Source organism: Triplophysa rosa, linkage group LG15 (genome assembly GCF_024868665.1).
Source record: "Triplophysa rosa linkage group LG15, Trosa_1v2, whole genome shotgun sequence".
Lineage (NCBI taxonomy): Eukaryota > Metazoa > Chordata > Actinopteri > Cypriniformes > Nemacheilidae > Triplophysa > Triplophysa rosa.
The window spans coordinates 4,637,649-4,653,746 of NC_079904.1; the positions used below are offsets into that span (position 1 = coordinate 4,637,649).

Genomic DNA, 16,098 nt, shown 5'->3' on the forward strand with positions numbered 1-16,098 from the left:
GGCAAACGCAAGTACCAGACAACCATGGCTGGAAAGCCCAGATAAGTTGTGTGGCATGTAACATTCACATCAACAGAACATGTTTCAGTAATTCTGTTGGTTTTCTAGGTGCAAGTCAAATTAAACTGCACCATAAGAGATCCATGACAGGGAGGAGTTTGCAAATTTGCCAGAAATCATTACCTCAGGAAACCGCAAAGTAAATTCATGGGACTGCCACTCAAAATAGCTGGGAAAATTAGGTCATGTCATAAACACTGATAGAGTATCTTTGTGGGCGTGGGTTTGTGATTATTACATTTTTGGGATTCCATTGCACCATGCAGCTTTAATGTAGCCTACTGAAGAAGATTCAAGCAAGTAGGCTACATATACATTTCACTGTAGACCTGTAAACCTCGTGGATCTCTTCAAACTCAGAGCTGAAATACGTTTCCCAGGGTCGAATGCATTTTCAATGAAAAGGCTCAAAAATCTCATATACATTTGCATTTCGCCGAGTGACCCCCATCCCAACATTGCCATTATTTCCGTATCGTGTCACTCTCACGCCCACTGAGAGAGGGAGCAGAGAGCTAATCCTGTGCGTTGAGGGATGTCCAAGTCGTCATCTGCGCTCAGTCCGTACAGCATCAGCACCAGGCGCTGCGTGAGAAAGCAACCCAGTCGCATCCCCGCCGAGCGCAACGCCGCGTGCGGTTCATTCAATCTGGACCGTCAGATGGTCGGGCTGGCCGGAGCGCAAGATGTGCTGTTTCTTTGTCCCCCTCTGTAACCCGGACTGTGCAAGTTAACGCTGGAAGGGACCATTAGTAGTTCAGAGACCCGTGAACCAGCGATGTCCAGCGCCCGAGAAGACACATTTCAGCTTCACTGACTTGGATTATTGTCCTCGTATCACCATTTCGTAACGGAGAAGTAGACGACAGCGCGCGGAAGAAGTGCGCCGCGTCGTAAAGCGAGAGCAAATTATTTTTGTTTGTAACGTGTTAATTCGGATTGTTTCTTTTGAGGGAGGAGCGAGCGTAAACAACACTGGTTCGCTTTGTTTCCCAGACACGGACCCCGTGGAAGATCAAATCGACATGTCTTGCATTGCTGGATTTGTAGATGTACAATAGCGCGTACCGTTATTTCTCTAGTCCATTCGCACGCTGCTTTCTTCTAACTCTGTAACTTAGAAAAGTGTTTTAATATCTTGGTTTTATCGTCAATGTTACTTTCCTGACAGACGCATTGCACTCGGATGTGGGTTTCTTTCGTGTCTTCTTCACGCGTTTGGTGCGCTTTTACGCGAAGGGCGTATTTGAATCCCGTCCGTCTCTTCTGGAGTGAAGAAAGACCCCTTTAAACCATCGTTCCCTTATTGCCCGGGTATCTGGGCATCGGTTTTGTGGAGTTACAGCGACCCACGTGGAATCACGGACACTACGGAGGGCAAGATGGGCTGTTGCAGTGGTAGATGTACGCTGGCCTTTATATGTGGCATGCAGTTGGTAAGTGACAAGATATTTGGTCATTAACAGATACTCATCTAAAGTGATTAAAAGTACACGTTTTAAAGGTTTACAATAACTTGCTCCTGGGTGCGCATGAATTGGATACTTGCTATATAGCTCCAGGTCTAATGATACTTGTGCCCAATTTTTTATTGCGATTTATAGTCGCGGGTTGGGTTGAGATGGGTTCACTGTAAACAGTTAGTCAAGAAACTCCAGTATCTTACAGAAATGTGAACACAGGATTTCTCGAACCCAAGGCTCCACCCAACAAGTGTTCAGAGATACAGCCATAAGATCTGTCCAAGAGTAATGTTAGTGGAAATAATGGGTTGTATGTGGAAATGCTGCCCTGTTATATCACACCGGAGGGATGATGGTGCTCTTGAAGATAGGACTTGTGTTATTAGCCTGGGGCCATTTATACTTATCTTACCTCCACCGTGCGGGTTCTCACAGCCAATTAGGACTTTTAAGTCAGATTTACCTACTAAAACAAGTGGAAGTTACCAATTAAAATATTTTTTCAATTGGAGTTTGTGAGGGATTGGAAACAAGACAGCTTTTTTTACAGTAGCTACTGCAACAATTAAAATGCAAAATGCATGCCGGACGACCTGGTTTCTTTTAGTTCTAGTGTTAAAAGAAAATCAGTCTGCTGTTTGTTTTCTAACACTGTTAGAATTCACAGGATGGATGGAGTAATCGTACACGTCACACACTATATCTGTGACACCTTTTGCGTGGCCCACTAGTCTCACCATGCCAACCAGCTGGCACGGTGAATCAGGCGTGCCTGATAGATCACATGACAACTGGCAAGCACCGCTACACTAATCCAAATGGATGTTTGTGGGTTAATGCATAACGCTGGTCATTAACCCGGAGAGTCAAGCGTAGTGGGTGAGGTCACCACCTGGTGTCTATAAATCAGATCTTACTCAGTATTGTTAAATAGAAGCTGGTCTTTGAGCGGTATGATGTCATAAGCGAGTCATTTGAGCAGGATGATGTCATAAGTTTGTGGAGTACTCTTGATGGACGTTGGATACTAAGAGGAGAGCATTGAAACTCATTTTCCAGGAAAGATTCGCACTTTTGTAAATGGTTCTTTGTTTAATCTTTTTAAGAATTCTGGGTCTTGGATTTGATGGAAAAACTTCACTTAGTTTGGTGCGCTGATTTGAGATCATCTCTCTCTCTCTCTCTCTCTCTCTCTCTCTCTCGCGCTCTGACTTTCTTTTCCTTTGTGTTTCTCTGACCTTAACCAATCCCCCATGCTTGCAGCTATTCTCATGGGTTGTTCATTCTGAACACAACGCAGATGCCCTCTGTTGGATGCTCTTAAGGTTAGGAAATGCATCTGTAGGGCTGTTTCACACAATGTATGGGTTATATATTATTTATAATTTTTGTATTATTTTTGTATTAAGCCACAGAAATGGTGTCAGTGTAAAATCTCAATGGCTTCAATTCATATACAGTATATAATTGTTTACAGTTTTTTTATTTATTTCTAGGGAATGTAGGAGGGCATTAAACAAAATGGAATTCCACACGTACGCATTCTCAGTTATGTAACAAAGAGACCATAAGGTCAGAAATAACACATGATTTCAACATTGAATTGCTGCGAGTAATATAAACTGTTAAACGTCTGTGTATATAAGCGTCATTAGCCGTCTACATTTGCCCAGTGATAGTGCACATTTTCTGTTACGACACAAGTCAAATGAAGTCAAAGTTTGTTCGCTTTTTCTTCTCTACGAATGCTGTAAAAATAGAATATGGAACTGAGCGAAATTCACCCAGCTCAGCTAAATTACCAGGCAGGCCAGTTTTATCGCCTACAGCTATAATACAGATAAAATATCCACGGTTAAAGCTTTTACGAGAGTTTTCTCTCTGGTGGCTTTTGTGTCTGTTGAGCTACAAATGCCTGTGGTCCACCAGTTTGGCCCGGAGACCCACATTTTCAAAATGGAGGCATTGATAGGGATGTTGTGTACTCAAAGGATGTGTTCACAAAGAGTGATCAAAGAAAGCACAGCTGGGGAAATTGTTTGCCTCTATCATGGGTAATAAAGAATGTAATTGTAACAAATCTATAGTCTCTATGCCGTTAACCTCCGATGATCTCCACGCACAACTTGTGTAGTGCATTCAAAATCCGACCGTTCCAGTTGACAGCGCTGAAGTAAACAACCAGGATTCAGGTTGGCAAAAGAGTTATCAGTCAGTTATGGAAAAAGTTTTGTTTACAAGCTAGCAGACTGATGCGGATGCGTGGTATTGAAGAAAAGCAAATATGATAACTTGTTAAATACCGAAAACAATTTTTGTTTTTTAGAGCATGTAAGATGCAAAGATGTAAGAGCATGGCAATAGCAAATCGTTAACATCTCTTTAGTCCTATAATCTAGAACAAAACAATTAGCAAAGCTTGATTTCTTAATCGAATCGTCTTCATTTTCCCTGACAAGATATAACTGTTTAAATGAACATATTTATGTGTGCAAACGTTAACCAACAATCTCACAGGCATTCGTAACTATTTCACAAGGTGGCTAATTCGTATGATCTTATTCGTACGTTTTAGTACGATTTGCTTTCGCTGCATTAACGTAGTATTGCTTTTTTCTAATAATCCTACCTTTTTGTGCGATTCGTATATTGCAAATTCCTGTGAGATCAGGTTGTATAAACTGTACAGATGGGCATGTTTGATCATAAATGAACTTAAATCCATTTCAGCATTAGCCATTACAGATGCATTTGTGAAATTCATCTTTGTTTCACTGCTTATATCTTATTTTATCTTATTTTATATTGCTTACCTTGCGCTGGAACAAATCATTCGAAACCAGTAATGCATGTTTACCTGAATGAATTCAAGGTAATTTCAAAGTTACCTTGGGGGTATAATAGAGCATATGGACGGAAGAATGAAAACATTTTCTGTTGATGGATTATGCCATTGTTGGAGAATATCAGATGGGAACAGTAGTTCTCGAGGTCACGGGCTGAGTTTATCTCCAAACTCACTTACATACTCGCGTAAATATTCAACTCCAGGCTCTGCGCATCTGTGTGACTGCTTTGTTTCCTAACAGGTATGAATGTCAGCTCTCGTTTTTTCTCTTTGAACGCAGCAAAGACAAAGGTTTAATTGTTGTTTTCCTTCATTGCAATCAGTTTCATGCCGGAGAAAGCCTCGCGCTCCTGACATTAATTACTCCGCTAAATGGAGGTAATTTGCCAAACAGAATTTTTCATCTTAAAATGCTGTAATATGTTGAATTGATTGTGTGCGTCCATAACTGCGCGAAAGCGATAATTCTGAAGGGTTTCATTTGGGCTTAGAAGTGAACGGACTCCTTACAGAAAGCATCACTTTTTGCCAAACAAAACAATCGCATTGGCAAAATACTGTTCTAAATTGCATTGCTATGGCTTGACGACGTGACCTCAAATTTTCAACAGACAGATGGTTTAGGAACGCGTCTTGCATAATGAATCAAAATATTTACCGTCTGTCTCGCCAGAGCATTTATGCCATAAAACTGCCACATACAGATGAATATTTTTGTACTTTGTGAATATAAACTCTGCTAATTAAATGCCGGTTCTACATCTTGCTTCTAAAACAAACATTCACTCAAAAAACACCCATTAAAATCAGAATTGTTTTGCTTTTAGTCCATATGTGGGAAAAGGGACCTAGATGAGTCATCCCGCACAGCACAGATTTTTATCCAATCAAATGCTCTCTTGAATAACAATATTCAGCCCCTAATACCACCTGCAGACAAGGAACAAGTAGCAAATCACGGTTCATGGATGTTATGGGCTTTGAGGTTTGTGTAAATTTTGAATTTGACAAGATTGAAGTCACGCTTGTTAATACAGTAGTTTCACAAAGCTGACAATAAATATTTCTAGATTAACAAGCAAGACAAAGGCAAACATAACAAGAAACTGAATCATTTTTGTGAATACTGAAGCTTTAACAGTCTTTCACAGAAAACCATGCTCTAAGAGAAAAGAACTCTTTGATTGATATTTGCCATGTGAATATCCAGATCTAAAAAGGCAGATAGATTTAATGGCTCTTCAAAATGTTATAAATCATTCCCAGCTTAACAAAAACGAATAAACACAAGTGCCACTCAAGAGAGGAGGGAATATGCCTCCGCTGCAGGACATTTTTCAGATTTCTCCTCTTCCTTTGGCATTAAATTAACCTTTAGTTTCCCATGCTGCATGCCTTTTCTGTAGTCGTGAGATTTTCGAACAGAAAAGGTTACAGTGATGATACATGTGCTGTTGTGCACATTATTTACCAGATTCCCATTTGACTGAAGTGAGCTGTAAACATTAGCAGGAATGTCTCCTAGCAACAAAAGTTATGCAGCAAATAAGAGAATATAGAACCTTCACGGTTGCCCTTTTGACCCATGAAAGCCCAGAGCGATACAGAAAATGCATTATGTGTATGTTTATACCGCTCGGCATGTTTTGTTTGCTGAAGCTGTTTGATTTGAATTTATTTTATTAGGTGATGCTTTCCAACCAAGGTGCACAAATCACATTAATGGCTGAGGTACGGTCAACAATAAGATCTCAGGTGTTTCTCTGAGGGAGCAGTGAGAATAAACGGAGAGCAAATGGATTCCTTTACTTACATTTGACTGTTTTACAGATTTTCTCCATGGACTCTATTAATCTCAGAAGCGATCTCAGCAATGACTTAAAGGGACAGTTCACCAAAAAAAAAAAATCTGTTTTCATTTATTCACCCTCAAGTCATCCAACCTTTATATGAGTCTTTCTTCTATGAAACTCAAAAGAAGATATTCTGAGAAATGTTTTAGTGGTTTTGTGTCAATACAATAGATGTCAATAGGGGCCAATGTTGTTTGGTTACCAACGTTCAAACAGGTTTGGAATATCACGAAGATGAGTAATGAAGAAAGAATTTTTTGTTTTTGGCTGAACTGTCCGTTCGAGTTGCTTCTTTATGAATTCATTTTAGGCTATGTTCAGATTTGAAGCTGTTAGCGTCTGTTTTACTTTATAATCCTATGGAGTAAACCGTGGTTTCAAAAAAGTCCTGAACGCTTTTTTAAACGCCCTACGTCAAGCACCTTTTCCCCAGCTAACCAATGACAAGCTAGTAGCGAGACCTGTTGTTTCCATAAAAACATGCGAGGAAGGTGATTGGTCGAGCAGGATCAAGCTCGAAAAAATTTAATGGCGGCTGAAACGCCAGTTGGAGCGTAGTTTTGTATAAATGTGAGTTTAATTTTAGCTTTCAATATCTTTTGATTGCATTTCTAGCGAGAAATGAGTATAGTAGTTTTTAAATATGTGATTGGTTATTGCATAGACGCTCTCTTTCTATAATCCAAATAGACTTCCGTTATGCTGCCTATGAAGCCTGTCTGAATCTGTTTTTCTGAGCTGCCTTCGTGTACAAACGCTGCCTCCAAAGTCATTGCCAGCTGCTATTTGTAACCACAACGCTGCAAGCTTTTTTTTACTAAAAAAGTACCATTGTCAACTTTTTCTTGTCAAACATGAACTCAGCCTTATATTCACATTCATTTAGGATATCAAATTTTATATTTATATAATAAGGTATAATATTTTGATGTTTATTTAAATAATTGTGTATAATATATAAAGCTGCACATGGTTACACTAACTGTATTTTAACAATTGTCTCATTTGTGTCTTAATTCTGTTTATTTAATTTTCAGGAGAAACATAATTTAGAGTCTCCTGAGCAATACTATTTTTCTCTGCGAAAACAAATACAAAATTTGAAAGCCTTTATTGGGCTCAAAATGTAAATAATGGCTGCTTTTCCTCAAACTACACACCTGACAGACTTTAAAGCGGCCGTGCAACGGTGTTTCATGCATTCTGAGTTATTTACGATGTTAAACGTGTTGGCTTCTCATGCTTAACATGGTCAACTTGTCAAAAAACGAGTTGGACGTATGGCGTAGTATTTCTGTGCTCGATACACTCCCCCAGCGTTCGTACAGGTTTCGGAAAGTTTTTTTTCGAACATGAAAATCCGTTTCATAACAACTTTTCTTAGTCCCTTATTGGACAATTCTCCCGGAAAAGCACGCTTCAACCAAGGACAGCGGGAGAAGGAGCATGCGCACAAGTCGCTTTCACTTGTGTGCAGGAGAGAGTGAGAGCACTACGTTCGCAAAGTTCAGCTGTTTTTGTTTGTTCACTGCATTTGGGTGATGAATGTTATATAAACGGTGGATATAACGCTGGATTTGGAGATCGTTTGAATCTGATAGATGGAACGGCAGTCCCAGCGATAAAAGATGCAGGACATGAACCGCATGCGGTAAGTGAAACTGATGCCCCTCCCACATGCGTCGTATGTTTTCGGAAATAATCAGCTGTATCTGTCTTTTATAAATGTGATCAAACTAAAGACTCTACAGATATTTGAAGGGTGCGATACTATTCTGTAAGTACTCAAGATTAACATGAGATATGCAGAAACTGTCTTGAGATACGGCCGCTTTAATGTATGTTTTAATGTTAAGCTTTGAGCACGGCCGTGTTTAGAATATTATTACATTGAAGCTGTGTAATCGGTTTCATTAATTAGATTTTTGGATTGACGGCCCACCAATTCTCTTGCCTGTCATTGCTTCTGACGTTCTTATTTAAACCATCAAATTAACCACCACGGTGGCCATCAGAGCACTACTGAAGCATTCATACCCAGATATTTGCAGAAGTCACTTTATATTTTAAGTTAACAATAAATGCATCATTTTTTCAGCTTTCGCCTGTTAGAATGTATTTTCCAATGCAGTTCTGTGTAGTTTATGATCTAATAATAATCAGTTCCTAGTTTTATCGTCTGGAAATAAGGATACCATAATGCTTTTGTATCAGCTGTCTGATAAACCCTCGGTTGCCACAGGAGAAGCATTTTTAAATCTGACTGCTGTGAAGTCTAGAAGATGTGATCCTGCGGGAATACAGACAAAGGCGCTTATGTGCTTCAGCAGAACGAAATGAGGAAGAGCCGTGGAAATAACCGCGAATAAAAGCTTTTCTGCTATAGCTTTGTCTGTGTGTGTGCAAGGGAATTCAAGGGAATAAAATAGGAGACGTACTGAAATTGTTCAGGTGAACGGTTCACAGCCATTCTACTTACACTACATGTGAAATGTGGGTCATTATAAGAGGTGTACCGATACTAAATGTTGTCTCCACTGATATTCTGCTGATACCAATAGTATGGTGCTTATATTAACTCACATTAACTCAATTATGAGGATTACATTAGTATTTCTATTAATATTGAACATCAAACTGGTCATGTTTCTTAACATTTTCTATATACAGAGCACAAATTCATTGCATTTTCCTGTCCTTTTTTGATCGACAGGATATATTTTAGCACTGATCATCAGCTGTTTTTAAACTACTGGCTGATAGTATGAAAAATTGCTTTTATCGACCGATACCCGTTATTGGCCGATATATTGGTGCATCTGTAGTCTTTATTAATTCTTTATTCTATATTTTAGAATAAAAATAAACTCATCGAAATAAAATAACACAACTTGTTGTTCAAGATAATCAAAACTGTTGCATTATAATATCTTTAGTATTTCCATAGTTTTGAGTAGGGATGCACGATATTTATCGGACCGATATGGGTGAAAATTACGTCATTTTTATTGCTCCGATAAATAAATAAAATTCGATAACTACATCCGATAAAGTACGCTTGCTGGTAAATCAATAAATCAGTCTGATTCATCCGCTTTCCGAGTGGAAGTGACTGCAGCTTTAAACTGTGTCGCGCTCATTACGTCATCATCCTGTGACCATGTCTTCGCTGGTCTGGACGTTTTTCTCGGTGGCAGCGGAGGACAATGCTATTGCTATTTGCAAAACATGTTCAGCAAGGATTGCAAGAGGAGGAAAAAAGGCGTCAAGTTTTAACACATCAAATCTTATATCTCACTTGAAAGGTCGTCATCACGGCGAAGCGGTGTTAAAAGAATATGAAGATGCAGCAGTAGCTGCAGCTAAAGTTCCTAGCAACAAGCCTACAACACGGAGCGTCGATGTCCCCATTCAGCAGGCATTTCAAAATTGCAAAAAGTTTTCCAGAGACAGCGAAAAAGGCTAAAGCCATAAACGACAAAATAATGGAATTTATAGTCATCGACGACCAACCTTTCTCCGTGGTAGAGGATCCCAAGTATTGTGGTGCCTTGTGCAAAAAATAAAAACATTTGAAGAGTCAGGACTCATGTTTGCTGTTATAGTTAGGCCAGAGCTGCTAAAATATCAGATTTCATCAGTGCATTTTAGATTTTCTGTTCTCCTGGGTGTACAAACTGCAGATTATATGAAACAAAATATAATATAAAAATATGAATTTACTGCATATCGGAATCGGCCATTAGAAGGACTTAATTATTGGTTGAAATTTTTCACATCGTGCATAGTTTTGAGTTTAGCGTGTTCTATTATTTTAAAATGTGGAAATAATAATGTGTAAATGATCCTAAACGTGTTTTGAACCGTGATTTTACCATAATATTAACCTCACCGCTAGATGCCGCTAAATGTCATACACTGGACCTTTAACTAAATTCTGAAGATTAAATTAATATTTCTCAACTTTCTGAATGTTATTCATTCATATAATGACTATTAATATTGAACATCAAACTGGTGATGTTTCTCAACATTTTCTACACATTTTCTATAATATATTTCTATATATTTCCTCTTTTGATTGACATGATATATCAACCCTGATCTTCGGCTATTTTTAAATTATTGATCGATAGCCGATAGTGTGAAAATTGCCTATATAGACCTATACCGATTATTGGCCGATATATCGGTCCATCTCTTGTCATTATTCATTCTTTATTCTATTTTCTATATTTTAGAATAAAAATAAACTTGGCGAAACTATAAAATAACACAACTTGTTGTTCAAAATAATAAAAACTTGCATCATTTCTTTAATTTTTTTTACATTTGTGCTATTCCAGTTTACTATTACTCTAAAATGTGGGAAAAAATTTTTTGAACCTATTGAACCTTTATTTTAGTTTTGTAAAAGTACTGTAAGATATATTAACCGTCTTGTTTACATGCACTCCTGTAATCCAAAAGTCTCCTTAGAACATTCTGTTACAAGCAAAGCTTTTATGATGAGTGCATTTTGATGCCAGTGGAACCATAAATATTTAACCAAGTTGAAATCTAGGTTTTATGTTTCTTTGTTCACCCTCACGTTCAAGGTATACGTAGGCCTATCCGATTGTTTTTGTTTGCTGTTAGCATGACTTCACTATGATTCCATGTAACCGTAGTTGTAACGTGATCGCGTGTAATCTAATCCACAGATAGTCACAATGACAAACGCTATACAAGATGTGCCAACAACCACACACACTTTTATATGTTATAGTGGTTAATATCATTGTGCTGCCTGCCTGCAAAAGTTTCAATAATTTACGATCGATACTTAGTGGTGAGATCGGTCTTTATTTTCCATCGAGTGTTTTATGGGTGCCTGGAACAGCATTTTAGGATGGCACTTAGCCTGATTACGGTTGTGCCTCTGCATATCGTAACACGATGACAGTTGTGTTCTTCTATGTATACCTGGTCAAGGACGATTTCACATGCAATGTCTCTATGGGCCGCAGGACCTGTGAGAACCATTCCGACGTGCGAGTTGTCATTTGTGCGGGGCTCAGATGCAGAACCGCTGTTTCTGATGAGGTGGGCCGTTCCACATCTGTTCAGGTCATCTGAGCATTTGCAGGTCTTCAAGGTCAAAACCCATATCTGGCACATCCTATACGGCTAACGTTCTTTATTTTGAACTAACACCTGCTCTCTTTTACCTGACCTTCACAGTGTTGTCCACTACCTTGTGAACCTTGCACCCTTCTCACATGTACGTCTAATCTTAATGGAACATTGAATTACACGTCCACATTTTTGATTTATTAGCGGACGTTATGGGCCGTTTGGAGAATATCTGCCGTAAGTGGCTTCACTGAGATCTGAAATTTCCTGCGTAAGAGTAGACGGGTGTTCTTTAAGGAATCTGTAGGGTTCCGTCAAAGCCATTCGGGATGTGTGGCATCCACATAGGGTGGTTTTGATGGAAATGGGTTATGGGGATTGAAATATTGTTAGGCATCGCGCGCAGCGACAGATCATATGCTAAATGTGCCTCAGGCCATTGCCAATGGCTTCATTTTGCGGTGTGGAAATGTAATTACAGTCTTAGAGCACAGGACGGGAAGACTTTATGGAATATATGAGCTATATTAGACACACTTCTTACCAGACAAATTAAAATGGGTTGCTGCTGATCCTCTGTCATTGGGCTCGGTTTGGAAGGGGGAACTGACAAATTGATTGTTATTGGTTTTGACCTGAAAAATGAAAGTTTCCCATTTCTTTTATCGACTGTAAACAGCTCCCGGGTAAAAAAAGGAGCGTGGCTGCTCACAAGTGTTGTGTTGTTGTGTTTGGATAGGAAGCATCCTGTTGTGCTTTCAGTTGTGCAGATTTGGCAAATCTAACCGCAAGATTGCGGAGACATCTCTGGATAAATATTTAAAGGAACAGTTTACCCAAAAATGAAAATTCTGTCATCATTTACTCCCCCTCAAGTTGTTCCAAATCTGTATTAATTTCTTTGAATACAGACCATAGAAAAATTGCTTAATAAATGTCTATGTTCTGTTGAACGCAAGAATGTAGTAAAGCAAACCGTTCTGGTGCACTTTTGACTGTCATTTTTCCTACAATGGTAGTCAATAGGGATGTAACGATTCACTCAGCTCACGATGCGATGTGATTCACGATTCTGACCTCACGATGCGATTTAGTCACGATTTACTCACGATTTATATTTACAAAATGAGTTGAAAAATTAGAAATGAACAACTTCCCTTGCATTATTTCTTAAATGCTTCACGTTTCTTTGTATAATAATTTTTTTATTTCAAATAACAAAACTAAACTGCAATTTTAAAACAAATTAATAATAGAAAAAGTATCTTTAATATAAACAAACTAATACTGTCTGTGCTTTTCTTGGATTTTTTTGCATTTAAGAAATATCAGCATGTCCACGTTTAGGTTTGCAGTGAACATGGCGGCCCCTGTTGTTCAAAAAATGTATTGCGATTCAGTTCACACTTCAACCGATTTGAATCGTCACTCATTAAAATCGATTTTCAACCGGCTCACAGTGAATCGTTACATCCCTAGTAGTCAATGGTGGCCAAGAACAGTTTGGTTACAAGCATTCTTCTAAATATCTTTCTCTGTGTTCATCAGAACAAAGAAATGTATACAGATTTGAGACACCTCGAGGGTGAGTAAATTTTCATTTTTGGGTGAACTGTTCCTTTAAGATGCAGAAGTTTCCATTTGGTTACCTAAAAGAAACAGATGAGATATTAAAGGGATAGTTCACCCAAAAATATTGAAAAATAAAAAAACATAATTCTGATAAATAATGAACAATAAATTCTGCTGTCAATTTTCACCCATATTCTATTCAAAACATGTATTTGATTCATATTTTCTGTCTAACACAAACATTTTTATTTTTTGAATGTCCTAGCAGTTTTGTGTCAAGACAATGCAAGTCAATAGGCGACAATTTTGTCTGTTTACCAAAATTCTTCAAAATATCTTCTTTTGTGTTTTGCGAACGAAGTAAGTCATACACATTTGAAATGACACCAGGAAGAGTAAATGATAAAGTCATTTTTGTTTTTATCCCTTTAAAGAGTGATATCATCTGTCATTTTTCTTCCTTATTGGTCAAATCTTATTTGCAGTTGTGAACATTCACCAATGACTTTTTGAGGATGCATGATGACAGTTTATTTCAGTTTTATCTATTTCTTTAAGAACTATAAACACGAGCCATTTATCAATGCGGAGACTGTCGAAACAGTAGACAGTTGTTTAATTATTGTTTTCCGTCCTCATGACTGCCACTGTGCTTGGTAGGAGGTGTGCTTGGATATTTAAATGCAACAGCTACACCCTGGGCTACAGAGCCAGTCTGTGTTTTCAAGATACACCGTTTAGCGCTCATTTACACCATTAAATAATCCAGACAAGCCTAACCTCTCAGTTGGGTCACTGCTGCTGATTGCATAACACATTCAGGTAATCATACAGTCATCTCTATGTATAGTTAGACATGCCTAGATGGAAATTGGCTTGTGTGTGTGAGGGGGATTGTTTGAAATGGAATGAAATGCAACCCCCCCATTGGGTTTCTTTCGTTGAAACATGTTGTAAATTACAGGTAATTAAAGACACGCTGATGATGGCTCATCAAAGCTTTAATAGTTAACTATACATAAATATACATGAAATTATTTGCATCGAATCTCAGCACGTAAATAAACATTGGTCGAATTTTACCATGTTGAAATCCGTTTTGTATATTAACAAATGCTCATTAGCATACTATATTACAACTTATAAACAAATATCAAAATGAATGAAATTTGCGTTCTGAACTAGCACAGAGTTGGCTAAAATACCCATTTTAGACCCCAAGAAACCCACCTTAGGAGTCATTTAACACTAGCAGCCGTATATGTAAGGAATAATTGACGACGGGCCGTTCAATTATCGAAAGTTAATGCACACCCCGAGGTGGTAATGCGGCCACGACGCGAAGCGGAGTGGCCGTTACACCTCGGGTGTGCATTAACTTTCGATAATTGAACGGACCGGAGTCGATTATTCCGCTTATACCACGGTCACAACACCACAAGACGTTGTTCTGATACCACAAGACGTTGTTACGATGTTTTATCTCAAGACATTTGTATGGTATTTGTCCCGGAATGCTCTTTCTGGTAGGACTAATTTCTTACGCATCTCATCTGAAGGCGTTGCTTGAGCCTGCATGCAGTTTTCCGAGATTGAGAGGAAGACAGAAAGTGCACATGCACACGCGTTTGCTTCACTGAGAGTGAAAAGACAAGTATTTACAGTATATTTGATTTGTTTTCGTCGTATTTAACACCCCTGTCGTATAAGAAGAGTATTAAGAGAAAAAAGTGACATGGAGGTTTCTGCGCCAGCTGCGGTTCTCGCAGTGGCATAGAAAGCTTCCTGCTGTGTGTTTTAAGTCCCGTTTACCCATTCCACAGACGAATTTAAGATGTTGTTGTTGTTATTTTTGTGCTTCGTGTTTTATCTTTAACCCGCTGATTGTGTCATGTAGTTTGCCGTTACCTTTGATATATGCTTTAGTTTTTCATCTGAACAGTCCTGTACAGTGCTCTCGCCATTGTTGTTCAAATGTTCATGCTGTCCATAAATATTAATAGTTATTTCTTCTCAGACAATGGAATTTGCCAGTCACTTTGTCTGTTGTTAGATACATATTCACTGGCGGACAGTAGGCTAAACTTGGCGAAGTGATATGGAACTGTAATGCGGTCAGCAGACCTGGAACACCTTCATAGGTGTGCGTTTAACTGAAAAATAATGCACACCCGTCGAACGTTCGTCAGCCAATCAGAATGAAGCATTCAACAGCCCCGTGGTATAACTGTTTTTAATTTGACCTTTTCGTTTATGACAAAACGCACCCATACACAGTTACCCAGCTGGAGGAGTTGCCTGTTGACTCATTTTTTTCTTCCACCGAACTCCTTCATCATTTCTTGGGTCATATGGGGACGTCTTTACGCAATACCCAGAACCCAACATCTCAGAAGCTCGAACAAACAACGATCAGTGCCCGTGAGTAGGCCTGTCTGCACGTTGGTGGCGTTGTTCTAAGTGTCAGGAGTACCCAACGGAAAAGCGATCTCTGTCTGCGGCTCATAAATATAATTTCCTTGAAACCTGTGAGCCGTGTGCTGCTGTGTGGAGGTTGTGATTGCATCGAAGGTGACAGCCGGCATCAAACTGCCTGTTTCGGTGTGGTGACCTTGTGGGACTGAGGACTGAGGGAAGCGGAATGATGGATTCCATGGCGCTGGGGAAGACCGGCTGCCCAAAGAGCATTTCAAAGCAAACAATCTTTTTCATTTTATAGTAGGAACAGCCCCCAAAAATGTAAAATGCCACGCTATGTTACTTTGCTCGTTGTTTTAGACACTTTATTGGGATTGTCCCGTTTCTACTAGTCCAACGGCACCAATTCTTTAAGTTTCTCGCCCGATAACATCTGGCAAAGAAACTACGAATGAAAACTAGCCTCTGGCTAATTTTTGGTGCATTTACATCCATGGATGTGTATTAATGTGCTTTGTCTCTTTGAAGACCCCTCTGCATTGCATAAATGGGATTTTTAAAGAAGATGAAGGATCAAAGGATTTTGTTAACTTTGGTAATAGGATTTGGACTATATCAAGATAAGTCTTAGAAGTTCTGACGTTAACACAAAATACTGGTCTACACAGTCACCATAAGGGAATGAAGAAATGATGTGATAGATATTATTATTGTTGTTGTTATTATTATAAAGACAACAAAGTAATGGTAACTAACGAGAAAGCTTTAT

General features: G+C 38.8%; 1 protein-coding gene across 2 annotated transcripts in view; it reads left to right on the forward strand.

Annotated features, from left to right (window-relative positions):
* Window positions 1-549: 549 nt before the first annotated feature.
* The window catches only part of nkain2 (sodium/potassium transporting ATPase interacting 2), a 127,962-nt gene continuing 112,413 nt past the window's right edge, over window positions 550-16,098 (forward strand). The window contains exon 1 of one of the 2 annotated variants that reach the window (XM_057353187.1): window positions 550-1,496. In XM_057353187.1, the coding sequence (XP_057209170.1) occupies window positions 1,443-1,496 (54 nt within the window). In that variant the 5' untranslated portion in view covers window positions 550-1,442. The remainder of the gene's footprint in view (window positions 1,497-16,098) is intronic. The other variant, XM_057353186.1, reaches the window with a different exon arrangement.